The 27,612-nt window shown below is 43.9% G+C and overlaps 2 protein-coding genes across 2 annotated transcripts in view; one reads left to right on the top strand and one right to left on the bottom strand.

The window, feature by feature from the left end:
- Positions 1–12,984, top strand: part of myo10 (myosin X) — a 117,812-nt gene extending 104,828 nt beyond the window's left edge. The window contains exons 22-41 of the mRNA XM_011486183.3: positions 1,074–1,180; positions 1,255–1,476; positions 1,664–1,703; positions 2,264–3,199; positions 4,165–4,285; positions 4,649–4,892; positions 4,988–5,083; positions 5,612–5,705; positions 6,105–6,160; positions 6,439–6,581; positions 6,655–6,846; positions 6,922–7,079; positions 7,156–7,279; positions 7,346–7,643; positions 7,730–7,937; positions 9,103–9,239; positions 9,317–9,437; positions 9,537–10,013; positions 11,624–11,815; positions 11,899–12,984. Of these exons, the coding sequence (XP_011484485.1) occupies positions 1,074–1,180; positions 1,255–1,476; positions 1,664–1,703; positions 2,264–3,199; positions 4,165–4,285; positions 4,649–4,892; positions 4,988–5,083; positions 5,612–5,705; positions 6,105–6,160; positions 6,439–6,581; positions 6,655–6,846; positions 6,922–7,079; positions 7,156–7,279; positions 7,346–7,643; positions 7,730–7,937; positions 9,103–9,239; positions 9,317–9,437; positions 9,537–10,013; positions 11,624–11,815; positions 11,899–12,009 (4,077 nt within the window). The 3' untranslated portion in view covers positions 12,010–12,984. The remainder of the gene's footprint in view (positions 1–1,073; positions 1,181–1,254; positions 1,477–1,663; positions 1,704–2,263; positions 3,200–4,164; positions 4,286–4,648; positions 4,893–4,987; positions 5,084–5,611; positions 5,706–6,104; positions 6,161–6,438; positions 6,582–6,654; positions 6,847–6,921; positions 7,080–7,155; positions 7,280–7,345; positions 7,644–7,729; positions 7,938–9,102; positions 9,240–9,316; positions 9,438–9,536; positions 10,014–11,623; positions 11,816–11,898) is intronic.
- Positions 12,985–15,435: 2,451 nt separating this feature from the next.
- On the bottom strand, positions 15,436–24,154 carry LOC101160348 (E3 ubiquitin-protein ligase MARCH11). Its single transcript, XM_023965397.1, has 4 exons — positions 23,525–24,154; positions 18,213–18,368; positions 16,592–16,784; positions 15,436–16,331 (listed from the first exon to the last, which is right to left on the bottom strand). The coding sequence occupies exons 1-4, from the start codon at positions 23,804–23,806 to the stop codon at positions 16,009–16,011; spliced, it is 954 nt and encodes a 317-aa protein (XP_023821165.1). The 5' UTR covers positions 23,807–24,154; the 3' UTR covers positions 15,436–16,008.
- Positions 24,155–27,612: the final 3,458 nt, after the last annotated feature.

Raw genomic sequence — 27,612 nt, 5'->3', positions numbered from 1 at the left:
GTGTTCCTTTTTTTGTCTTGGGGTGTGTTGTCTGCTGTGATGCATTTAGTCGTTTTTACATTATAATCATAGAAACCTACAATGTCTCACTCCAAATGGTATTTTCCAGTTTGGATTTGATTATTGATTGATCTCATTTTTAATGGTATTGGTTGATACATTCTGCCTCAGACAGATTGATCTGGTTTCATCCTAGGAACAAAAATCGATTCATCGCCATGCCCCTAATGAAAGCCTGGCCAGGCTCGATAGAGGGAGAACAGCTTATAATGTACAATTTGCCACACATTCCTCTGCCGTTGGAGTCCGAGGTTCTGTCAAGCACGTGGAGTCCTTCATCTGTTCAAAATAACCAGAGACCCAAATACAAATCAATAAAAGCTCTACTAAAAACAATAAAACATGCAAACTCCACTAAACAGGCCCTGGAGATAAAGACAAATGCTCCTCCAAAAGGTAATAACGATCCTTTTTAGCACTTTTTGGCTTCATAAAAAGGGTAAGTGGGGGTTCTAAGCTCAGAGAGGGGTGTTTTGCGACCACACTCCTCCGCTGATCCATCTCCCTTTCCCTTTTTTTGATGACTAAGCGTCGTGCTTGGTCGTCCAGTTTCACGGTCCAGAATCTTCCGTTTTTACTCCAGGAAGGGGGCCTCGGGGTGCAGATCTGGAGGACGGGTCACTCCCATATTCTTTTCATCTTCATCGGAAGGAGGCTGCCCACACCCTGGTCCTGGGGTAGCACAGATCCAGGAGGCGTATTACCTCCATCCTGGTCGTAACCTCATTCCTGTCCTCCATGGACATATAAAAGCCAGTAGCTGCCAGGCGCCTGTTGCCTGTTCTGGAATAACATCTGCGAGGAGTTCAAGTATCTCTGAATTTCTGCTCATAGTCCCCCCTTCTAGAGGAAGAAGCCCAAAATTACACAAACAAAGACCCAAACTGGGTTCCCACTTCAGACGGAATCCTGATGAGTTTCTCACCTTCATCTGCTTTGGTTTCATTCACATGTATGGAAAAACTTAAAAGTAGAAGGGTTTAGTTTGGATTATTGGTATCCTTTGGTCTCAGGTGTTCCTGCAGGAGTCTCTGGAGCACCGTCTGGAGAAGCAGAGGGAGGTGGAGGTTCTGAAAGCAGCCATGATCATCCAGGCGCACGTCATGGGCTATGTGGCCAGGTACGGCTCCGTGTCCGCACTCGGACTCGCCATCTGACTCAGGAAAGCCTCCAACACTGCTGTCACCCACGCAGGAAGCAGTACAGGAAGCTGCTGCAGTGCATTGTGGTCATTCAGAAGAACTACAGGGCTTTCTACTGGAGGCGGAGGTTCCTGCTCCTCCGCTGGGCGGCGCTCACCTTCCAGAAGCGTCTGCGGGGACAGCTCGCCCGCCGGGCCTACAGCCAGCTGCTGGAGGAGAGGAGGAGGAGGGAGGAGGAGAAGCGCCGCAGGAGGATGGAGGAAGAGCTGGAGAGGTGGGAAGTTCAGGATTGTGTTCATAGAAAATCTGTCTCTTCACCATTTAACCTGCACATTTTTCCAATGCAGAAGTCTGTTTTCTGCTTTGTGGTTTGAAGATGTTCCCACTGAGGGCAGAAACGTCTTCCATGAATTTTGGAAACTTTTCTGACGTTTGGCTGTGGTTTGATTCTGTGTGTGCAGGGAGAGACAGAAGCTGGAGGCCGAGAGACTCAGCAGAGAGGTATGGAGACCCTGCATCCTCTCCAGGCTCACGCCTGAGTCTGACGGAGGAACCGTCAGAACACGACAGCCAGCCACGGTGTTAAAGCAGGAAACCTAATAGAGGAAAAGCTCAAGCTAGTTGAACAGGGAGCTTGTGCAACATTAAGGTCCCACTCGGATCATATTTTATATAATTTCAAAGCGTTGCCAAAAGGCTTTTAATTATGATTTTGTCATTTTTAGATAGAAAACCAACATATTTTCTAGGACATAGTTTCTGCAGAGCAGCAGTAGTTCATTAGAAATTCACCTCTGAGCTGTGGGCGGGACCGTTGGCATGGACCTCCTTCATTCCTTCAAAGTTTGGCATTTAAATAAAACATGGTATCGTGAACAAACATCCAGACTGACTGAAAGAGTCAAACATATTAGCTTAATGATGCTAGCTGGTTTTTTGGTTTCATGCTAAAGAATTGGCCTCAAATTAGCTTCTTCAAACTGATTGCTAATGTCGAATCATGCTAGCAAAGCTGAGCTGAAATCTCTAAAGCAGTTTGATTTGTGTTTTTCTGCTTTCAGGCTGAAGAAGCCAGAAGACGAGAGGAGTTGGCGTCTTCGGCTTCATCTCAGGCTCCCGTTGAAGAAGCAGCGGCGTCCCCGCAGATCCTGGAGGAGCTGGCATCAGGAGACACCTTGGAGGAGGCGTCTGCTGAGGAAGCGATCCGCCCTCACGAAGCGTCTCAGGTGGAGGAGATCCTGCGGCTAGAGCGGGAGATCCAGGCCCTGCAGAGACAGAAGGAGCAGCAGGAGCTGTCCCTGACAGAGGCCTCCCTGAATCGGCTCCAGCGCCTCCGCGACCAGGAGCTCCGGCGGCTGGAGGACGAAGCCTGCAAAGCGGCGCAACAGTTCCTGGACTCGCTGAACTTTGACGAGATCGACGAATGTGTGAGGAACATTGAGAGCTCTTTGGGTGTGGGAGAAGAAGATGCGAAGCAGAATGGAACAAGGAGGAGGACCGACGAAGAGGAGGTGGATGAGGGCTTCGGGGCGGATGATGAGGCGTTCAAAGACTCGCCAAACCCCAGCGAGCACGGCCATTCGGACGGCCAGCGGACCAGCGGGATCCGAACCAGCGACGACTCCTCTGAGGAAGACCCATACGCCAACGAGGCTGCGATCCCGGCCCTGCCCCCCACCACCCTGCTCCATCAGCCGATGCCCCCACCCGCCGGCCCCCCGGCCTGCCACAGCGTCTCATCCAGCGGGGATTCGGCCTACGGACACCCCAAGGCCGAGTCGGAGGCGCCGTCCGACGACCTGGTGGAGCTGATTCCACCGGACGAGGACTCCGACTACGACCAGGACGACTATGACGAGGGCGCCATCGTCTCCAGCGGCAGCATGGCCTTCTCCAACCCCCGCAGCGAACAGTGGTCCCCCGATTATCGCGGCTCTGTTGGGACGTACAACAGCTCGGGGGCGTACCGCTTCAGCTCAGAGGGGGCTCAGTCATCGGTCAGTTTTTAGGGGATTAGTCTCTATTTCACTCATGTAGACTGGAGCTGCAGGGCTCTGATGAAAATACAGTGGATAAGGTTTAAAAAAATATATCAGTTTCCACTGAATTTACCAAATACTAATCTGATTCTGGTAAATTTAGCAAATAAAATGAACTACATGTGTAAACATTGCAGCTCAGTGGGCTTGTGGTTAGAGTATCTGCCCTGTAACTGGAAGGTTGTGAGTTCAAATCCAGGTCAAGTTATACCAAAGACTCTAGAAGTGAGATCCACTGCCTCCCTGCTTGACATTCAGCATTAAGGGTTTGGATTTGGGGGGTTATACCCCCAAGCACGATGGCATTTGCGGATAACAAATCATGGGACTGTAACTTTAAGTGCATGCTCTTTTTGTGCAGCCTGACTGTTAGAAATTAGCAAATGATTCGTAGTTTTTAGCATTTGCGCGCAATCAGTAAGAACCCACTACTTCCACCTTACTAACAAAAATGCCTGTACGATTGCGTCACTCATACGTCATAAATAAGTACAACTTCCATTATCCCTACAAGTACTTACCACACGCATAACAATGGTACGTTCCAGTTTCATGACGTACCTTAAGGTGGTCATACAAGCCTCAAGTGAACTACAAGACACCCCTGTCCTCCAGGGGCCTGGACAACCAAAAACCTGTGACCAGTGCATAAGATACAGCAAAGGATGGTTGACCAAAGGGTATTTAAGTATGAGGTGGATCCCAACCATTATCCATTTCCTGTAAAATTTAAGTCATAAACTCATTTACCTTGTAAACCCAGCAGGTTGTTGTTGACCCACTGTATTTTCTACCAATCAATCAAAGTTTATTCAGTGGCAATGTGATCCAAACCTGACAGTTATTTGTGACCCTGACTCTTCAGATCAATTAAACATTAGTAGCATTTCAGTTTTCTTAGGCTTGAATCTTTTTCTGTCCAGTTTGAGGACAGCGAGGACGACTTCGACAGGTTCGACACGGATGACGAGCTATCATATCGCCGCGACTCCGTCTACAGCTGCGTCACTCTGCCGTACTTCCACAGCTTCCTGCACATCAAAGGTAAGGCGGATGTCCCGTAAGACAACCTGTACTCCCAGGCCTCTGATGAATGTCGCTGATGGGACTTGGAGTCATTTTAAAGAGCATCAATGAAATGGACACAACCAGAAAAATAGAGATTTTGAGGGAATTTCCTTTAAGAGGATAGAGATTGTTGATGCTTAAAGAAACAAAAGAAAGTCTTAAGCCAGCTGTTCAACACGGAGGTGGAAGGTTTATAATGTGGGTCTGAAGAAGGGTCGAATCATACGATCATGCGCCAGGATAATGATCCAAGGCAGCATCAAATCCACAACCGTGGTAGTCCAGTCCAAGTTCCACGTGTTCTTTGCTCACATGAGTCTGGGGTCCTGGTTCCCGCAGGCGGACTGATGAACACCTGGAAGCGGCGCTGGTGCGTGCTGAAGGATGAGACCTTCCTGTGGTTCCGGGCCAAGCAGGAGGCTCTGAAGCAGGGCTGGCTGCACAAGAAGGGCGGGGGCTCGTCCACGCTGTCCCGCCGCAACTGGAGGCGGCGCTGGTTCGTGCTGCGGCAGAGCAAGCTCATGTACTTCGAGAACGACAGCGAGGAGAAGATGAAGGGGGTTCTGGACATCCACGACGCCAAGTAAGCCGGCCGTGAGATGTCTGAACAGCGAATGTTCCTGGTCGTGAAAAGACGGATCTTTTTCGGAACAACAAGAATTCTTGGTTCTTTTCCAGAGAAATTATAGATAACACGGGCAAAGAGAACGGCATCGACATAGTGATGCCAGAGAGGACCTACCACCTGATTGCAGAGTCTGCAGAGGATGCCAGGTGAGTTTCCACTCCTAAATAAAAGCTGCTATTCAAGCATCTTTAATGCCCCACTCTGATTAAAAAATGCTGTTTTGGGTGTTTTTAACATGTTCTTGTGGCATTTTTCTCATATAAAGGAAAAGTCAAATTAAAATGGGTAAATTTCTGGGTATTTCTTTTATTTAAATCATTGTGAATAATGGGCAGACGAAAAAAATGCAGTTGAAAAAAGCTTGTGGGTGGAGCATAGAAGCTATGATCGGCGAGCCACAAGCTCCCTGCAATGTCATGCGTCCACATGTAGACAAATAGATCCATTTCCTTCGTCTGAGCTGGCATCTGACTCAAAACTGTACGGCTGGTTTGCTCCGATATTGCTCGCCATTTTTGTTGGCATTTTGTTTCACCAGAAACTTCATCCGATTTCTGATCAATCTTGAAGGTCTGTTTGGATAAACGCTGAACCGGAGCTTTTTTAGAGCAGTTTTATCCACGAGTTTCCCAGGGAACAAATGCTTAAACTGGATGTTGTCTCCATGGTTACAGTCAGTGGTTCAGCGTGCTGAGTCAGGTCCACGGCTCCACGGAGCAAGAGATCAGGGAGATGAACGACGAGCAGGCCAACCCCCAGAACGCCGTGGTGAGTACGCACAGACTCAAAGCATTCTGGGAAATGAAGCTGCGACATTGTAGCCTGTTTTATATTATGTTTCCAGCTTTGTGATGGACCTAAACTGTTTTTTTTTCTAAATTGAGAAGATATGTGATAAAAATATGGGTTTTCCTCCCACTCTATGTCTTCCTGTGAGCAGAAATGATTCCACATCTTGACTAGCAGACCTTGCATTATCCCTGCAGGAGGCTGGTGGCTGTTAAAAATGATGAGGAAACTGATTTCCTTTTAGATTTCCACCTGATGTAATTCTGTTCTGCAGACTCGTCTGTGGGAGGACAGGTTGTCAGGGCGCCGACGAAAGGTCAAAGTCATTAAGCACCTCCGGCCCCGTCACCCATTCCTCTCTTATCTGTGTCTCCTCAGGGGACGCTGGATGTGGGGATGATCGATTCGGTTTGTGCGTCAGACAATCCAGAGCGGTGAGCAGAAAAGCCTTCTGGGAAAAACTTTTATGTTTGTAGAAATAAAAACAGTAAATCTGGATATTGTATTCCATAAGTAGTTATTCTGCATCAGAGTTTAGACTTGTCTTCTTCTACTGCAATTCTTCTACAAAAACCTTGATGAACTTGCTCTGGAGCTGCAGGATTTGTCTTTATCTTTTAGCCAAAAGGAACTTTTATCTGAAAAGTTCATCTCTGGAGCTACAACAGCTTCGTTAAACTCTATATTATGTAACTCGACTGTCTCCTCGCAGCCCAAACTCCTTCGTCATGATCACGGCCAACCGCGTGCTGCACTGCAACGCCGACACGCCGGAGGAGATGCACCACTGGATCACGCTGCTGCAGCGCTCCAAAGGAGACGCACGCGTGGACGGACAGGAGTTCATCATCCGAGGTTGGACTCCTGCCACTGTTGCATCTCTGGAGGGGGCGGGGCGCGTCTTGACCACTGCTTGTTCCTCCATTAGGCTGGCTTCACAAAGAGATGAAGAACAGCACCAAAGCATCGCTCAAGCTCAAGAAGCGCTGGTTCCTACTGACCCACAACTCCCTGGACTACTACAAGAGCTCGGAGCGCAGCGCCCTGAAGCTGGGGACGCTGGTGCTGAACAGCCTGTGCTCGGTGGTTCAGCCGGACGAGAAGGTCTTCAGGGAGACCGGTGAGGACCATCCAAGCCACCGCGTAAGCGCCTTGCATCATGCGCGTCTGTTAAGCTGACTCTGCTCCCAAACAGGGTACTGGAACGTGATAGTCTACGGGCGCAAACACTCGTACCGCCTCTACTGTAAGCTGATGACCGAAGCGACGCGTTGGGCCAACGCCATCCAGAACGTCATCGACACCAAAGCTCCCATTGACACGCCCACCCAGCAGCTCATCCTGGACATCCGGGTAAGAACAACCAGAGAGGAAGCAGGAGAGACACCCACATAACAGGAAAACTGATGTCGCGCTCCTCCGCCTGCAGGAAAACTGCCTGAACTCTGAGGTGGTGGAGCAGATCTACAAGAGGAACCCCATCCTTCGCCATAGCAACCACCCACTGCATTCCCCACTGCTGCCGCTGCCCTACGGAGACATCCACCTCACCGGTGAGTCGCACAGATCTACTCGTGAATGAGCTGAACTCCCACTAACCCCCTCATTGGTCTGCTCAGCCCCCCGGAGCAGGAGCTACACCACCCTGCAGGAGGAAGCCCTCAAGGTCTTCAGCTCTCTCCAGCATCTGGACGGGGTGGCAGACCCCATCCCCATCATCCAGGGCATCCTGCAGACGGGCCAGGAGCTCAAACCCCTGCGGGACGAGCTCTACTGTCAGCTGATCAAGCAGACGGCCCGGCCGCCGCAGCCCGACAGCGCCGGCAACCTCTGCAAGTGGAAGATCCTGGCCTGCATGTCCTGCACCTTCGTCCCCAGCAGGAGCATCCTCAGATATCTGAAGTTCCACCTGCGGAGGTGAGCGTGTTTGCTAAAGAGGGGTGGGAAGGGCAAATGAGAGGCTTCGGCGTCAGATGGAAACATCTGTGGTGTGACGTCCGCAGGACGCGGGAGCTCTTCCCCGGAACAGAGATGGATCGTTACGCCGCGTTCGCCTTGGACTCTCTGAAGAAGACTCGGTGCAGGGAGAACGTGCCGTCCCACGAGGAGATCCGCTGCATCGTGGCGCGACACGACATGAGCACCACCGTTCACTGCCACGGAGGAGGCTCCTGCAAGATCACCATCAACTCTCACACCACTGCCGGAGAGGTGGGCGGGGCCTAATCGTCTCTGTCGGGGGCCGGGCGGGTCATCGGGGGGTTTGACCAAAGAGCCGTCAGGAAATGAATCTGTTCAGTCTTAAGTGAAAAAGAGGTCACCAACTCCAACAGAGCCAAAGGTCACATCACTGCCAGGACGTACAAATACGAAAATAAGAATATAAAAAAAAAAGCACCCCTGCTGCTCATCCGCCTTCCTTCAAATTTATAGATTTGTGCTGTAAATACAAAGGAATTTGAAGAATAAGCAGACAATCTTTTCACAAATTTGAGCTTTCTTAGTGTGAACCTTTTTATTTCTATTTTACAATTTGTTCTGTTACTTCATCCTTAAACCCTTAATGTCGAATGTTTCTAATTTGCGACATACTTTTTATTCCAGAAGTCTACCTAGTTTAGCATCACGTTGAACGGAAAAATACGAAAGAATATTTTTGTTATATCACTGGAAATAAATTCAGGCATGAAGGGGTTAAAACCGTTTTTTGTGGCAATGGTTGATTTGGTTTCATTATACAGTATTACACAATAATTGCACGGTGAACCTGAAACAATGTAAAAACACAATCCAGAGTAATACATTTAGTCTTTTTTTACTGCAAAACCCCCCAAAATTGAGATCTAACAACCAAATAAATATATAAAAAAACAAACCAAAAACAAGGTCTAAATAATATTTGATTTTTACATTATGATTCATTATAAACACTTGTGTGGTGTTTTAGGACATAGTTTGTGCAGAGCGGCAGGAGTTCATTAGAAATCTACCTCTGAGTTGTGGGTGGGACTGTAGGTGTGGAACAGCCCAACCCCCCTTCCCCTCCCCACTTCTGAGAGCTCTCTGTTTACACACTCTCCTTCTAGTTTGCAGCATTATTTGGTCTGAATGTGGATGAAAGTGGATTCATCAGAGCGGAGTGGAGAGCTGTTGTTACATAGTTTCTATGTAACATCAGCTCCTTCTCTGCTCCTGATCCACAACGATTTCAATAAAGAAAGACTCAGAAATGGACTTTTGAGCTAAATGTTGTCCTCCATCATCAGATAAACATGTCCTAAACACCATTTTTCTCTATGTGGGGGTTTTACTTTGTTGTAAAAATGTTCCGATGTGTGGTAGCAGTGATGTTTTGTGATCGCTGTTCTTCATGGAGGTGGTGGAGAAGCTGATCCGAGGTCTGGCCATGGAGAACAGCAGGAACATGTTCGCTCTGTTCGAGCACAACGACGCCACGGAAAAAGCCATTGAGAGCCGAACCGTCGTGGCCGACGTGCTCGCCAAGTTCGAAAAGTAAGTGGCCCCGCCTCTTTGTTCTGGAGTCGGAGGCAAGCGTCTGAACGTTAACCTGAACGTTCTGCGGTCTCCAGACTGTCTGCGAGCCCGGAGGAAAACAACACCGGCTGGAAGTTCTATTTCAAGCTCTACTGCTTCTTAGACACGGAAAGTGTTCCCAAAGACAGCGTGGAGTTCGCCTTCATGTTCGAGCAGGTAGAAAAGTTGGATCAATTCTGGGCTGGCTTTGTCCATGTACACCAAAGGTTCTGAAGTTGAGCGTGCATTTTGTTGAGTGTTTTCTGCCTCCTTCAGGCTCATGAGGCGGTCATCCGTGCTCAGTATCCGGCCCCAGAGGAGACTCTGCAGTTCCTGGCTGCCCTCAGGCTCCAGTACCTCCTGGGAGACCACAACCCCCAGGTCAGCTTCCCTGAGATGTCGCAGGTGTTCCCCATGGCGCGCCTACGGGCCCGGGTTCAGAACTCAGCCAAATCCTTCGCCTCGGGAACCGGTTCGGTGGCTGAGCGGTCGGGGACGTCCGAGAGAAAGCGCTCCAGCTTCCTGGAGGGAACTCTGAGGCGGAGCTTCAGGAGCGGCTCCATGAGTCGGCAGAAGCTGGAGGAGGAGAACAGCTTGGAGGCGTGGATGAGAGAAGAGACGGCGGCGGTGAAGACCAGCGTGGTGGACAAGTGGAAGAAACTGCAGGGCATGAACCAGGAGCAGGCCATGGTCAAGTACATGGGTCTGGTGAAGGAGTGGCAGGGATACGGATCCACACTGTTCAACGTTGAGGTGAGCTGGATTTACCTTCACTTTTTTCACTTTTCTTCACTTAAATACAGAACTGTCTTCACTTAAAAGACAATTTCCGAATGGTTCATTTTTGTGATCACTACGTGTTTTTGTATCACAACACAAGTGTAAGTAGTGACTGAAGAAACACTTGTAAACCTTATGTAGGCTAGTAGTTGAAATAATATCCTGAAAGTCTAAAACTACGCTCACACCAAACGTGAATCACGTGTCAAATTTGGGTCTGCTGCCTCTCTTTTGGCGCGTGTCAAATTCACTGCTCGACGCTTGTCTAAAAATACGTTCATAAACCTGATGCTCCTGACACGTGTGGGAGGAGCTACCATCTGTATTTGTAGACGTGTCGTGCATGGAAGACATGTATGATGCTGAGAGATCAGGCCATCTACTGCGGGAGCGGCGCTTTCAGCGGTACGTCCGTGTCCCTGCGACCCAGTTTGTCCCACATTAGTCCTAGGAGGATAAAATATGAATAAGAATAAAATTAGAGGACCTTTTTGTGGTTGTCTAAGGAGGAGAACGATCAGGTTCTCCTTCATGTTGGGTTTGGACTGCAACCAATGACTGAGTCCGTATGACGCCATGTGTCTCCTTTGCCAAAGTTGCAACATTTGAACTCTGAAAACATCACGCCACACCGCCTGAAACACGCTATTGGCAGACCGCCGTGCCACGCCCAACGCTCCAAACGCGACCCAAGACCTCTAATGGTGTTTGTGCGTTGACTTAGCATTGAAACTGTACACCCCTACCGCGTTCAGTGTGAACGTAGCTTAAGACAGCTGAAATGTCAATAATGAAGATGCAAAAGGATGCCTCACATTATCACAGCTACAATGAAAATGAGATTTACAAAAAAAAGAATTCTTTGTAAGAAGCAAAATTACCTGAAAAATTTTAAGGCAGCCGGAAAAAGATTCCTAAAACAGACAAAAGTTCATAAGATGAATCAGATAAAACTGTCAATTTATACATTCAGGCTAAAAAAGTTGCTAAATTCTCTTGCATGGTTTAATGTCCCTTAAATAAAGCTAAAATGCTGAAAAAGCTAAATGTGATGTTGAAAAGAATAAAATGACCAATTTTTTTTGGTTAAATAAAAAAACAAAGATCTCTGAATCCCAAATGTTTGTAATAAGTGAGGTCTAGGTTGCCATTTGAACCCTCGACCTATTCTAAAAACAGCTGCTCAGTGTTTTAGCGACGGATTGAAAAGTTTGCTCATTTTGAAAATACGCTTAGCTAGCCGAAAAAATGAAAAGCAACAGAAAATAAGTCGGATTACGCTTACGGACGTTAAAACAGCTGAAAAAATTAACTTATTGCATTCTCTGTTTCTTATACTCTTTTTTATTTACTACATTTTTTGTTTATATACGTCAAAGTAAGAACTTGGCTTCACTGTTGCTTATGATATTAAACACTTTGAATCTTGAAAAGTAATTTTCCTGAACAAAGTAAATTTTACAAATAACAGGCAGATCGTAGAGGTCGCTGTAGATTTCAGGAGAAATTTGTAGCTTTAGTGCAAAATAATAAAAGCATGGCTTCAGGATCAGAAACAACCTTTTCCTGTTGTTGTCCGGCAGTGTGGGGACGGCTCGTTCCCCTCTGAGCTGTGGCTGGGTGTGAGTCGAGAGGCCATTTCAGTGTACAAGCGGGGCGAGCCGTGGCCTCTGGAGGTGTTCCCGTACGAGCAGATCCTCTCCTTTGGAGCGCCGCTGCCCAACGTCTACAAGATCACAGTGGAGGGTCGAGAGCTGCTCTTTGAAACCCAAATGGTTGGTGGCGAACGACTCTTCCCCTTCCAGCCGGCGTGTTTCCTCTGACGCCATCCTCATAACGGTCTTGGTTTCTCCTACAGGTCATGGACATCGCCAAGCTCATGAAGGCCTACATCAGCATGATTGTGAAGAAGCGCTACAGTAACTGTCAGTCTGTCAGCAGTCACGAGAGCCACTGCAGCGCCTGGTGAAGTCAGCCTTTGAATCGGTGCCGAAGCAGCTTCATCAGGAAACCATGAACTCCAGCTTTTGTTTTGAAAAACTGATCAACGCCTCCCGCAAAGAATGTACCTAGGATGAAGGATCAAAGATCCTGCCTAAAACTCTCAAAATATATATTTACAGTAAGCTCTCAAGGCAAATTCGACTTTTAAAAAGTGTCTTATTTTTTGGAGGAAAGCCACATTTTGAGGTTCTGATTGTATTTTGTCAAAAAAAAAAAGAAAATACAAGAACTTAGGTTGCTCTGATGTTAAAAAAAAATCTCTTGAAGCTCCTCCGAAGCTTTTTCAAAACATGACAGACCGTCTCTAAAGGATCAGGGCTTCACAAGTGCCTGGTCTTGTATTGACAAAGCAACTCAGTTGTGTGTTACGTGACCTAAACAGTGCTCCCATGTTCCCTTTAATGTATTAGCGCACCGCAGAACCCGTCCTCCTGTACAAGTTATTCAAGCTGTGGAACTCTAATCTGTTACATCAGTAAAAAGAACTTGTTTTTGCTTCTCTGTTGATGTAACTTGACTTTCTAGAAGAAAACAGATCTTTTGCAGAAGCTGGAATGTCATGTTTTTTGGGATTACATGAAGCCGTAGAGGAAAAATGTGGAATTTGGTCCGATCTGTACGTTTCAGCATGGATAACTTGTTCGGCCGGACTGTTTGTGGTGAAACATTCCTGCAACATTTCCCTGGAGCTCCGCAGGCGGCAGGTCCATCCAAAGATGCATGTGCAGGTGTTCTTCCACAGTGCCTTCCTGTAAATTGTGTACTTATATTGGTATAATGTGCAATGACATATATAGAATCAAATGGCTGTACATTTCATACTGGAAGTCTTTGCCTTCTGATTGATTATTTCATGATAATTTTTTGGTAACTTTTACATTCATGTTAGCTGTATTTTGTGTTGATCTGAGGATTTTAACAATAAAGTTATGTAATTGGACAGTGGTGTGTGTATGACAAATACAAAAATAATCTCAAAATAAAATGTGCTGTCCAAAAAAAGAAATAGATAAACAAACGAGTTTAGCATGGTATATGCTAATTTAGCTAATAATGTTGCAGCATGTAGCTAACCTTTGCTAATTGAAAAAAAACTAAAAGTTATATACCCTAAGAAACTTTAAAAATAACTGAAAAGTTTACGTGGAATAAAGTTTCAAAAACTTATGAAGGAATTATGCTGAGTACTAGAAATCAGAACATCACATGCAAAAAACAAAATTACCCCCCAAAAAAGTGCAGAATTCTAATGTATCTTTATTAGAATTCTGTATTATCTTATACTAAGTAAAAACATATTTAATTAGCCGGAAAATGTTCAAAAGATCTAAAAATTGCTGAGTAACACAGTTATGATGTGATACATTTGTAAAGAGCATCTGCAAAAATGCTAATGTATGCGCTAAAATAAAGCTAAAAAAGCTCAAATTGACTGAATATAAACCAATTTCAGAATATATACACAAAACCTCAAAAGAACAAAATAAGTTGAATTTTTGTAAGGAAATAGCTGCAGCTCACCTAACAACAGGTTAAATGTTGGACAGTGTAAAATTATAATTTATGCCAAATTATCTTAAAAAGATACAAAAATGATTAGCCAGATTGGCTAATAAAAATGCATTTATATTAATGAAGTGCAAAATGAAATAATACCTTTACTGTAGAAAGTGTGAGAGAGCTGAGAAGATCATTTTCAAACAATACCAGAAATTCAAGCTACAAGCATTACCCTTGTTCTATCCTAGGCATTTTAACATTGGGAGTGGGGTCATCTAGACCCACTAGACAGTGCTCTGAACCTTTTTTCTTCAATGATTTGTGATCTTCACTGGTGTCCATGGATTACATGAAATCTTTCCACCTTTATCCACCTTTGTCATGGTAGGGAGAACACATCAATGTAAGGGTGGGGTCATCTAAGATAGCACAAGGGTTAAACGCTACACAAAGTAAAAAAGTGCGAACAACGAAGAAAACCCCAACAGTCTTTCAAAATAAAAGTGTGAAATGAAACCTTATTCTAATATTCTAGATTAGGAACCTCTGAAAGGAAGCTATAAAATATATAAATTGATTAAAATTGAGTAAATGAATGAATCCTTTTTTATTTGTGACATTAATCTGAACTTTCAGGGTTCATTTTAAAAAGATTAAAAAAGGCTCCACATGGTGCATTGTGCAATATTCTCCAAATAAAAAGATGTTTCTTGTCTGACTGAAGTAAAAGAAAAAATACAAATTTGATCCATTTGTATAAATAATCTTTATACATTACAGTTGAGTTACATTCAAAACAAAGAGGAAAACAGCAAAGACACATTCAAGTAATTTTCGTGCATTGAGACGTCTTCAGCCTCTTAAGGCACCAAAAAAAATTTAAAAAACCCAAAAGAGGCCAAGTCCAAAAATCTGTTCAAAACCCTGCAAACCCACAGACGTAAACTGGAAGCTCCACAGAACACTGTAAAAAAGAATCCCAAAGCTGTGCTTACTCCAGGCCCAGGAACTGATGCCGATGAGACAAACCAGGAAGAGAAGGCTCAAACAAAGACACAGTATGACTGGAAATGATGCAGCGACTTCTGCAGCTTCTCCTTTGTGCATTTAGAAATGTCTGTCACTCCTTTGGAAGTATTTTTCCTTTTTCTGATTTTTCGATCGGATCAGCAGCCAAATTGTGCAAACAGTCTGTATTACAAATACAAATCGGGATAAACCTGTTGAACTTTAACTAGCTGAAGGTAAGGCTGGTGCCCTTAAATGAGAGAAAAACTAGCTATGCTAGCTTTTCTCTCTGTTTCAGATGAGGAATAAAAACTACACGAAAAAAGAAGCAGCAATTCATTTATCCAACTTATTCTTAAACTAAAGTTTAAATAAAAGAAATATAAACCGTTCAAGCTGTCAGGCTTCTGTCGGCATTTAGAAATTATACAATTCCTTCTTAATCTGGCGTAATATAAAAAAAATGAGTTCAAGTAGCTTATTGTACTTCAACACCTAAATGTTAAGAATGAATCTGCATTACATACAGACAACAACATGTTTAAGTTAACATGAGTGACTAGATTTATGAGACTGCATCAAATAACTTTGAAACTTTGGTCCGACTGTTTATCGTTTCAGCTTTTGTAACCTTGTGATTATTGCTTTAGCCTTCAAAAATACGTCTTCAACCAAAATAAAGCTTGATAGCTAACGATAGCTCGCTAGACAGTGTGGGTCAACCATTGACTGCATATGAGACCTGGAATGAGTGACCCCTCCCCCCTCGTGTCCCAAACAGGAAGTACCTGCCGGCTCCAAGAAGCCAAAATCTCATAGACTTCTATTGAGAAATAAACAGCTGTTATTCAGTCATTTTATTTGTCAGAATAACCATTCTTGCGCTACTACTTTTTTTAACTTGTTCTTTAAAATCTTTTTTTTTTCCTTCTGTTTTTTTCTATAGAAGTTTTTCAAGTTATAAACTGACCAATCAAATGCCTCGATAAAAGTATCCCAAAAAATGGCAACCTAACTGATTACATTTTTTTTATGGGTGACGTCACACTCACTCGGTCCAGTTTATGTATACAATCAATGGTGTTAATTAAGGTCAACTTTAAAAAAGCTTCATGCTAACGTAGAACCATCAATCTGCAGTTAACATGACTCGGCAAAAACCAATGAACACATTCAGAGTCCAGACAGAAGAATCCAATTTCAAATCCAAGACTTGGCGAACAAAAAGTGATCAACTTGGTTGCATTTAGTCTGAATTCCACACAGCTTTGGATGCAGCGCTTCGCCGTCGGACTGATGGGTGGATGAAGCCCAAACTCAAACCTTTATGCGTTTGAAAAGCAGTGAGGTGGGTTTGAGGGCCGGCCCCCAGACAGAGAAAAAACAACTCACTTTAAAAAAAAGATTTGGCAACAAGAAAAGTCAAAAAGAGATTCAAACTGCAGCTGTTGGAGTTCTACACAGATGTCACACGAATCACGACCTCTCCAGAGCCCGCGTCCTGGCTCGGGTCATTCCGGGGCAACAGTCTGGGGCAGAACGGGGCCAAGCAGAGGCAGTTCCATGGATGGGGCCCGATCTGGGCGGAATGGACGGGGCTGCTGGGCCCCATAGTGGCCAGAGGCAACCAAAGCGTCCTAGGGGCCACAGATGGGGGGCCAGTGCTGATCTCCTCCATGTCCTTGGCTTTGTCATAACTCTGAACATCCCAGTGAAGATTGACAGCCCGCCAGCGCAAGAAGACGTTGTACACTGCTGCCCCCTCATGGACAATCAGACCTGTTACAATCCAAACATGGAACAAGCAACTCTTTTAAATGTTTTGAAATTTACCTGGACTTTGTAATCTGTATTTAAAAGACTACACCCGCTGGTTTTGCTGCTTTACGTGTTTATATTTTGTAATTTAAAGTTAAAAACTGTTAAAAACTTAAAAAGCCAATTATTAAACCGAAAAACAACGTTGGGATGCTTCTACTTTCATGAGGATTGGTTACGAACTTAAGAGTTTGATTTAATTCCAGTGCTGAGGAGCTCACCAACGCAGACCAGGTCCATGAAGCCGTACATGGCGTAGCAGATCTGGAAGAGGACGTCGCGGCGCTGCCAAATGGCCTGAGGGCTCAGCGCTGACCAGAAGAGCCAGGAGATGCTGGCCACCAGGAAGAGGGAGCCGAGGAGCACGGCGATGATCTGCACCTTCTCCACCAGGGTGATGGTGATGGACTGCCACTGAGGAGACCGGGAAACACCTCAGCTCCAACACAGAGGAGGCAACAAAAACAATTGAAAAATGAAAAGAGACGAGTCTTTCTCACTACATTTAGAAGTGGAGAAAAGAACTAAATCTATGAGTTTAAATTTAGCAGGTTTGTGGAAAACCAAACTAACTTCAGCTGGAAGAGAACTTTGTTGAGTGGAAACCTTTTCATGGTGAAAAGAGTTAGGACCTCTTTGAGGGAGAGAAAAGGTCAAGCCAATAATTAGTGTACAGGGCTCTGGATTTTCAAAATAAAACGCCTCACATGGACCGCTCTCTGAACAGCCACGCCTCTGTTTGGTGGGACCTGCAGTCAGAGGACGGTAACCCAGTGTAAAGAGAGCCGTCTGTGTAAAGCAGGTACATCTACGCTTAGGCTCGGATCATGAGGAAAAGTGAACGCTAGTCGGGCAGAAGTCTGATTAGGGCATTGACCTCAAGTTCAAAACAGGAAGTACACCTGGCTCTAAGAAGCCAAAATCCCAGAGACTTCTATAGAGAAATAAAAAGCTATTAGTCAGAAAAAACATTCTAGCTTTGCTAATGAAAAAAAAATTTCTTTATAATCCTTTAAAAAAGAAAAACTTTTTTTTAATCCAATTTATTCAAGTTATAAACTGACCCATTGGATTCCTCAGTAAAAGAGGTGGTCTCACGTCAAACGTTCGGCACATTTGATTGACGGATGTACGCTTTGCAATGGTGGGAGTGTGGCCTTCCAACAAGCTCACTAGTGATTGTTGAGAGTGGTTGCCATAGAAACATGGACCCAGACCATTGACTGTATATGACAAATGGACTGTGTCATATGCAGTGTGACATGACCCACAGAAAATGGCTTCCCTCCGATTCCAACCAAATGAAGTCAATTCAATCGCCATTATTTTGTGATATTCCACGTTGGAATCAGAAATTGTCAGTATAACTAAGGTCACATTTCCCATAATGCCACTGCCCGGTGACCTAAATGCCAGTTGTTCAGCAAATGTTATCAAAAACTTTTTTTTTTTAAAGTCACGCGGTGGCATGAAATCTTGAAGATTCTGCCGATGCCTCCCCATTGAACGGTGGCAGTTGAATTTGTGACCGTAGCATAAGCAGAGATAGGTCCAAATCGATCTGGCAACCACTCTATCCAATAATTCTATGAACGTTCTGGAATGCGGTGCACGTAGGATTTACAACAGGATGGTACAGAAAGGAGAAACCCTGATTTGGGTTTCATTTAGGACCTGCTTGTGAAGTAAACTGTGAATGTCAGACTTGTGGAGAAAGGGATCCTTTTCCTTACATTCTGCACCAAAGGCTCCTCCCACTTCAGATAAGCCTAAAACGCATCTACAGAAAAGGTGGTTTTTCATTTCATTCTGCAGAAGAAGTGATGCATTTGGCCGTTTCACCTGCCACGGCCTCTTCATGTTGATGGCGATGACCTGGAAGCGGTAGCAGCAGAGCTCGCAGGTCCAGCAGCCGCGCTCACTGATCCACTTCAGCAGGCACTGCTGGTGGGTGTACCTGACGGAGCCGTCGCAGCGGCACGGGTTCATCAGGTCGCCCTGAACAGCACAGACAAAGACGGAGCTTCAGCCATGGATGTTTGTGATGACCAGAAGGTTCGGGTGGAGGATTCTCCGCCCTGCTTCAGTAGCTTCACAAACCAAATGGGCTTTGACCTCTGACCCTAGAGGTTTGCTGCTTTGGGTTTCAGTCTTCAACATGAATCGCATTGTGTCCACCGACCTACTCATGTGTGATGACGTCAACGTGTCAACATGTCAACGTGAGATGACTGACTGGAGAAGAAAAGCTCACATTTTTTTAAAAGATTTCATTTGCTGCGGTTTTATTCAAGTTTGTTCCTTTTTCCAAGCCAGAGGTTGTGCGGATGTACTGACTGCATGAACTGTCATCTTTGTAGTCTGTGTTGTGTTTTTCGTCTGGAACAGATGCTGCATGAACAAAACTTATGTCAAAATCTAAACAACAAAAACACATATTTTATGCATTTATACATTTTATAGATAACCTCTGCAAGGACACCCCCCTCCCCCCATGGCTACACAAAGCACCTCAGATTAGAAATCAAATCTCAAATTACATTCACTGCAGGTTTGAATGTAATGTAATCTGAAAGTAATCCCTTTATTACATTACTAATGTGCTGCATAATTCCTGCATTACTTAGATATAGTTTCAGGATTACTTATAATCTAGATTATTTTGGTTTGCGTAAAAGCAGCAGACAAACTTTTGGAGCTTTGGTTGGTTTAGTCCATAAGAATGAAAATATAATTGATTCACTTTGGAATTACAGAAAACAGAGCAGTTGAGACCCGCGTCTGTCAGAAAGACTCCAAGTGGAAATATTACCAAGATAAAAGAAGATTAGACCCAGAGAACCTAAGAACTATTTTCTTAGAGCTAATTGGAAAAAAAAGGTTAAGTTTATTTTGGGTAAAACAAATAACAAAGCCAAAAAAAAGGAAATAAAGTAACATAAAATAAAGATGAAAATTGACCAAAAAAAATTAAATTAACCTCTTGACACCCAAATAAAAAATATGTATTAAAGAAAATCACTTATGATTTGGCTTTCAAGCAGGTGCTAAGTTAGATTAAATTTGGAGCCGAAGTGGTTTAATAAGAGTCAAGGGGTTAAAAATGTAATAAGAAAGTATGTGAATGAATGAATGAATGAATGAATGAATGAATGAATGAATGAATGAATGAATGAATGAATGAATGAATGAATGAATGAATGAATGAATGAATGAATGAATGAATGAATGAAATTAACCAGGGGCCAACATTGACCTTGTTGTGTTCTCCAGGAGTACTATCACTTCAGTTAACCTCCAACAACAGGCCAGACACATGTTGACTCTTTGTTGAAAGCAGTATATTCATAAAACAAAAAATGTCTCAGTAATTTGTAAAAAAAAAAAAAAAAAAAAGAGTAGAAATTTCCAAAAAGGATTTAATTTATTGATGTTTTTTCTTGTCTTAAAGCCTTGTGTTTTCACTGCATTGAACATTTTAATGCCAAGTTAACTGAACCTGGAACCTGTAACACACTGTATGCCTCTAAGTAAATCAGTAAAGCCTTAGACCTAGTGCAGGCCTAAGGGGTTCATCTTTGGGCATATCCCTTCAGCTTTGCCATAGCGAATGAGCTTATGGTAAATGGTAAATGGCATATACTTATGTAGCGCCTTTCTTCCTACAAGGACAAAGCGCTTTACAGTCACAGACCCATTCACCCAGTCACACACACATTCACTCACACATTCAGACACTGGTGGTGGCTTAAACTGATGTACACGTGAGGTTTGGCAGAGAGTTTTGTTTTATTGTATTTTATTTATACCGGATGCCCTTGCTGACATAACCCTGTATTTTATCCAGGCTGGGGACAGGTACAGGGAGACCCATACCCAGGTCCCCTCATGGCTAGAGGATTGCGTAGTAGTCAGTCAAAAATGCCTTTTTAAGCTTAAATGTATTTAATATATATCCTCCATCATCAGAAAATGCTACAAGAACATTTTAAAAACATGTAGCTTCCTTTCCTCCGCTCAGGAATTTTTTTTAGTTAAACTGGGTTATAAAAGTTTTGACCTCAGTTTGATGTTTTTCTCCGCATTGCGCCGCTTTATAAAAGAAGCACCACAATCTGGACACGGCCTAAAAACACAAACGCCTGTGTGATGACAATCTCCCAGGATGCATCACTTTTTGACACAAATGGATCTTTAATGATTACAAGCAAACCACGTTTCCAGAACTGCCAAGAGAAAACGGATGCAAATGAACTGCTTTAGCTCTAAAACGTCTCCAGATGGTTCAATTCCTTCCAGCCTTCACCTCACTGCTTCCAGAAGGAAAAAGCAGGAAAAATCAACACGCCGGCTGTTTCTGCGTCTTTGATTCATCTCTGCCACAGCAGCTATAGATTATCCCTCAGTCAGCTCAGGATTACATAGAAACTCCGTTTCTGGATCAATGTTGAACCCTGGATTCACATCACATCCTTTTTTATCGATACCCCTTCACAACTTTCCAATCATGGAAAAGTTTTTGTTCTTCCCTCTTGGTCAAACCCTTCCAGCGGGTCATGCATCAAAGAGAACCGAGGATTTGTCCACCAGCGCCATCGCTCACATCAGCGATCATTTCTCCAACAGCAGGAAGAGACGCAACATTAATCACGGCGCCGCCTCCTTCCTCCCTGCTAGCGCTCCACAGCAGACTTCCCTGCTGCTCCGACCTGCCAGCTGAGCTGCGAGCGGCATATTAATAGCAGCTTGAGGTCAGTGGTCAGAGAGGTCATTTTTCCCTCTGCCGCGTTGACCTCGTGGGTTTAAAAGGACCTTGGAGGCTTTCAACTGAATGAACACGTCAGTTATTCACTGAAGCTAGACTGAACCAAACCCAAAGACTGGTTCCACAAGTCCTAAAAACAAGTTACTGAAGCCTAAGTCATGAAAACTCCGGACGGACAAATGATTGTTGAGGTCAAAACAGCAACTTTAAAAAAAAGGTTTGAAAAAAAAGGCTTTGCAACACAGGCGCAGGCCTCAAATAAGGGTAATAACTTCACTCTCTGTTTGATGTTGCCATGGCAACAGCATCCAGTTTGGGTCCACTGAGCTTCTGAAATCAGTCATAAAAGTTCCTGCACGAGTCCTTTAAATATCAGAATTTGGATGAAAGTAACTTAAAAGAAATTATGTTCTCCCCCATGTGTTGTTTGTTTAACCCTTGTGCTATCCTAGGCACTTTAACGTTGGGAGTTGGGTCACCTAGACCCACTAGACAGTGCTCTGAACCTTTTTTCTTCAATGATTTGTGATCTTCACTATGGTGTCCATGGATTACATGAAATCTTTCCTGCTTTTATCCACCTTTGTCATGGTAGGGAGAACACGTCAATGTAAGGTCGGGGTCATCTAAGATAGCACAAGGGTTAAAGAAATGCAATTCAATACAGTTTCGTGAACTAAAATGTAAAAAAAAAAACCACTTATAAATCTTTATATACTTCATCTGATCATCTATTATTCAACAAATATAGAAAATAGCAGACAGAACGATTCCAATGACTCATACATTTCCTAATTGCATAACTTCACAGCGTCGTCATCTGATCACAAAGTGAAGAAGAGAAAAATGTTTCTGTTGTTTTCCAAAAAAGGGCTGTTAAAGATTCAAACTAGGACTTTACCTTTCATGGAAAAGATGCAGTGGAGTTTTGGAATTCCATCAGGATCTACTCAAAGTTTTCCTCCTTTAGCCCTTGTGCCATCCTATGACCCCCCCCCCCCCTTACATTGACGTGCTCATATCAATAAAGTTTAGTATAAGTTACAAAAGGGGTTTATTGAAATATACACACTGTGTCAGAAAAATCCTAACCTCATGTTGTAACAGTAAAATATGTCCAACACACTTTTGTCCAGCCTGCAGCTTTGGACCTGAATCAGATAGCAGTCTGGACCCGGAGGCAGAGTCATTCGATTAGCTTTGCTAACAGGCTCGGAGAACAGGATATTCACTTATGCGTCCACCGCCCCGACTCCTCTTTCTCTAAAGCTCCGGCTGGGATCAGTCGTCCCTCCCCGTTTGGCTGTCACGAGCCAAACGGGCCTGCAGAGTGTCAGATTTCAGAGATGGATGGATGGAGTGTTGATTTGTCCCTGCTGGTCCACATCTGCAAGCGTTCTTCTGGGAAGACCTGCAGACAGGCGGACGCTTCGCTCGGGAGCCACGCTCTAAGTGGATTCTATTCCGACATTCCCTCCAAAGTGACGGATGGGAATTCATTCACAAGCAGAATTAAAAAAATGTACTTTTGTGATTTTAGAGGACTAAGTACAAGGGATCCTTATTTTGTGATAAAAAGTTATTAAGTTATTATTGTTTTTGTCTGTTTAAAAAACATAAATCCAGCCTGGCTTCTACCTCACCAAATACTTTACTCCAAGTTCATTTACAGAAAAATTCAAATGCAAACTGGATTACTAAAATCAAATGCCAGAACCACAGATCATGAAAAAGAATGTCACAGTTGCTGTATTTTCCTTCTAGGGGTTGAGTCTCATCTGAATCAAAAGTCTAACAAAAAGCATAAATTGTGATTATAGTTGTGTTTTCATATTTCTTGTGTCAAATTTTAGTGCCTGAATATTTATTTATTTGTTTGTTTTCATCTGGACAGTGTTTTATAGCATGAATAGCGCTTTTTTATAAATAAAATTTGATTTGATATTTTCTAAAAAGTAAAACGTCTTAAACATTAACTGATATTATTTTGTAAGCTTAGTTTTATGTTGCAGAATTTCTTTTACTTTACTCAAAAAAGAGCGGATAAATGTTGCAGAAGGTTTGTTCTCCAGAGATAACTACTATACCTCCAACAGTATTTTTCTTAAAGAAATGTAAGTTTGGAATAAAAAAAATAGATTTTTACATCTTGCAGTGTTTATTTGTAAAATAATGTATTTACAATATTTCTAGAGTCATTTTAGAAGCTGAGTGTTACGGGGTGGCGGCATTATGTTTTGCCCAAACCCCCCAAATTTGTTTGAAACGCCCCTGTCTATGAAAAAACAACAACATTATCTTAAATGAACATGATTCCTGTAGATTTGTTGCGCTGATATGCTTACAGCCATGACGCGCACCTGTCACCTGTCAGAGGGCGGCACCTCACCTGCTCTGCGCCCTGGAAGCAGATCCGGCAGCTGGGGGTGGGGATGCAGGTGTCGCTGCTGCTGTTGGAGGGCATCCCCTGCGCTTTGCAGGACGTGCCCCCTTCCTCGCCGGAGAAAGGCCCCCCGCGGGCCTCCGCAGCTGCGTCCCCGCAGCCGCGGGCCTCCTCCTCCTCGTCTCCGCCATCGGGGTTTTTGGGGCCTCGGGAGCCGAGCACCTCGCTTTCCTCCCGGGTGTGGCGCTGGCTCGAGCCTCCACCCGCCTCCGTCTCCGCCGCGCTCATAATTCCCTGACGCGTGCAGACAGAGGTGCGTCCACGCCGCCTTCAGGCTCCCGGATCCGCAACCGCCTCGCGCGCTCCGGAGTCCCGGGGAGCGTCTCCGCGCAGCTGCCGCGCATCGTCGGTGCGCGCCGGGCGGATCCTCTGCAGTCCCGCGGCTGCCGCTCCTCTGGGCGCAGAGGGGAAACCCGGACCCCCGCAGGGTTCTCTCAGGAGGCTGCGAGGAGCTTCTCCCCGAGGAGGAGCAGAGCCATCAATGTGGAGGAGCAGCCAGAGCAGCCAGAACAGAGGAGCGGCGGGCTCCTGCTCCGGAGCCTCAGGATTCACCTGCTGGGTTAAAGGAGACGCGCTGTCACGGTCAGGGGTGGAGACTGCAGTTCACTCAGTCTGAATGGAGCATCTGTTTACACCAAACCCTTCAAGACAACAAACCAGATAAATAATAATTATTGCTGCCATATTGTCTGGTTTCTAAAAAGGATCCCAAAAAAGACTTTGGTAATGTAAAACACTTAAGTACATTCTAGCAAAAACAAAAATAAAGTATTTTATCCCACATTAGAGGGTGTTTTAAAGAAATGTAGTCCCAAAAATACATTTTTGTTAACTAGTAATTAATATTTATAATTCTGAAATCATTCTACAACCAAACATTTCAAGGAAAAGTACTGGTATTGACACTAGCCCTGTAAGTACTTGGTATTGGATCAATATCCAAATTCCCAGCATCCCTACGGTCAAGTTATTAGACATGGATGAAACATTAAAATGGTTGTTTTCTAGTTACATTTAAAATGAACTAAAATTTATTTTTTTTGGTGTGTGTTTCTTGTATAAAACAAATGAATTCATGACAACTCAGATCGAATCGGCTTCAGGTAAGGAATAGTTCTTGAAGATCTCTTTTGAACGGTTCCAATTCTTGCATTTATGCACCTACGCCCTTCAATTTAAGGCTGAAAGGTATAAGAAGCATAAGCTGTAGTGGTGTCCCAAAGTGTATTTTCCAAGGGGGAGCCTTAGGGACCCACAACTGATGATCCCTCCGCCCCACCATGTGTCTTCACGTTGCTGTGCTCTGAAGCACAGAGGTTTACATTTAAATTGAAGTAATGAGTGAGTTTTTTTTGATTTTTTAGAGTAAAACCGATGTAACATATTCTCAAAGCGCTGGCAGCTAAGCGCTAACGTAAATGACAGGCAACTACTGATGACATCATCACGCAGTAGGAACGTCTTAATTTGAAGTCAGTATTTTTTCCATACGTCTCTGCTTGCTTAGGGAGAAGCTGTAGGGGTAGTGATGTTTTTGGCAAGTTTGGTCACCTTAACTTCTGTCTGGGCCCCGCCAGGCCTCACACTTTAATCTAAAGCATTACTTGGATATCTTTTTCTGTAGTGGCGTCATAAAAATACCAGTTTTATGGTTAGAAGCCTCACCTTCCACACTTTCCCAATCCTCTGTTCTACATAAAAGCACAAAAGGTTTGTGTTTCCCAAGTTCAACCCATCCAAATGGGTTATTCTTAGAATGAGAATAATGAACAAATTGGTTGCTAAGGGAGATTAACATTTGACTTCCATGGAGAAAGTTTACATTTAGCGCACATTTTTGCCACTTCAAGATATAAATAAATAAATAAAAACCTGAGGGGTTTCTATGGAGCAATATCTTTCATAAAGGCCACTCTATGATTCAAAGTGCAGCTTCAACTTCCGTTCTGATGCTAGAAATAAAACAGTTACTCAGGTACTTTAAGGTCAAACAGCTGCTTTAACAGCATCCGGACGGCGTGGAGGCGGGAGCTAATCAAAGCTGCGGTTATCAGCTCCTAAACCCTGTTAGGAAAGGAAGCAGTGAAGGCTGAGTGGAAAGGTCAGCCGTGAACGGAGGGAAAACCTGCATTCAGGTGTCCTTGTTTCTGTGTCTGGACACTTTAACGGTCTGTAGAAGCCTGCCTGCAGGTTGAAAGTAGGCAAAAGGAGTTGGGGCTCCTTTCCTGATCAGGCCTCTAACGTGTCTTTATCAGGGTAGAAGGACTGAGAATGAGCCTTTTGAAGCAGCACCAGCACATCCTTTCTGCTGTTTTATAGCATCCAGTCATCCTTCCCCAGATCGACGTGATAATGAACTTCCTCCCAAGGATCTTCTGCTGGATGTGTTTCCAAGAAGAATCTCCTCTTTTTGCTATCGTTTCAGAGGATGTCCATAAGTTTCCGGAGAGCGGAATTGGAGTAATGGACTCTAATGCAGCAAAGGAAATGATCCACTCATGTCCAATCGCTACCTACGAGGCACCAATCAATAGTGGATCCCCCAGGGCTCGGAGAGAACAGGATCGTGATGAGAGGAAGGGAGCGCCGTCCGACTGACAGACCTCTGAAAGTCTGCTTTGATTCACCAAACAGACTTTAAAGACCCCCGTGGATGTCTGCAGTCCTTCATGTTACACACAACAAACTGTAACAGGAGTCGATGGAGATACATGAAGGAGTCCCTGTATGCCTGTAAGAATAAAGCAGTAAACTAGCTTCTCATCCAGGAATTGGCTTTTTATTCCTACAAGCCATTAGTTCAACAATGGAACAGACCACAAACTAAAAGATTTAATAGTTTATGAATTAGTCAAGCAAATAGTGGGACATTCTCCCATTTTTACAGTAGAAACACTCATGAAATATTTATATTATCTTCACAAATTTGTAAAAAGTCAGTTTTAACCCTTGTGCTATCTTAGATGACCCCACCCTTACATTGGCGTGTTCTCCCTACCATGACAAAGGTGGATAAAGGCGGAAAGATTTCATGTAATCCATGGACACCAGTGAAGATCACAAATCATTGAAGAAAAGAGATTCAGAGCACTGTCTAGTGGGTCTAGATGACCCAACTCCCAATGTTAAAGTGCTTAGGATTGCACAAGGGTTACACCTGACAACAATATTTTTTTGAACTTTCTAATTGACATTCTTGATTCAAACTTTTATTTACTTGTATTTTTAATGTTTGTGTTTGATTAGACTCAATAATATTTTTTCACCAAAATGCATCAATTTCTAACAGAAAATTAAGTTTAATCACCTTTACTTTAAAATTAAAAAATGTTGACAGCTTTCTCAGCCTTTACTATTCATTTTTAGATTTACAATCAAATTGAGTCGTTTTTTTCTTTCTTTCATTTTTCTTCAGGAACATTTCATTGTGTCAGTGTGGAATTTGGGTATGTTAGACTTTCTAAGATTCTCTCTGATCATCTTTTGATCTGTTTTCAAAGCGTTCCCAGTCTTTGGATTATGGTTATGCCAAAATCCAAAAACCTGTGTCGTTTTCCATGACATGGTTTCTGTAGAGCGGCAGTATTTTATTACACTTTGCCTCTGAGTTGTGGATGGAACTGTTAGTGCGGAATCCGCTTTCCACCATCCGTCTGTTTACTCTCTCTCCTGCTATCTCACAAACCCAAAGGTGCAATTCAAATGGCGAGAAAGATTGGAGCTATCCAGCCGTCCAGTTTCGATCCAGATCCAGCTCAGATGAGGAAAACAAAGACAAACATGGATCTAGTCATCTGCAGGAGGATGCATCAGAATGAGGCGGAGCAGCATTTCATTCGTCTGCTCTGATTAACAAAGATATGAGGACAGAAATGCTCAGATTCTTTGTATGCAACCTCCCTCGTGACAAAAATGCCATAAAAACATGTTAAAAAAACCAAATTACAGATTTTCAACACAGTGGGGCTTAGAGGATGTTTATTATATCATTTTAATGCCAATTTTTTTGTCAAAACACACCTGAACAAATGCAA

This window comes from Oryzias latipes, chromosome 17, assembly GCF_002234675.1.
Source record: "Oryzias latipes chromosome 17, ASM223467v1".
In the NCBI taxonomy this organism is placed as follows: domain Eukaryota; kingdom Metazoa; phylum Chordata; class Actinopteri; order Beloniformes; family Adrianichthyidae; genus Oryzias; species Oryzias latipes.
This window is presented reverse-complemented; position numbering and strand designations above follow the sequence as displayed.

Bases quoted from the DNA above. Each gene is read 5' to 3' on its own strand.
- LOC101160348 (XM_023965397.1), bottom strand. From the start codon at position 23,806: ATGAGCGCGGCGGAGACGGAGGCGGGTGGAGGCTCGAGCCAGCGCCAC. The intron at 18,369-23,524 runs GTGAGGTGCCGC...TGTGCTGTTCAG, and splicing joins GCTTCCAGGGCGCAGAGCAG to GGCGACCTGATGAACCCGTG. The intron at 16,332-16,591 runs GTGAGCTCCTCA...GGATTGTAACAG, and splicing joins CATGGACCTGGTCTGCGTTG to GTCTGATTGTCCATGAGGGG.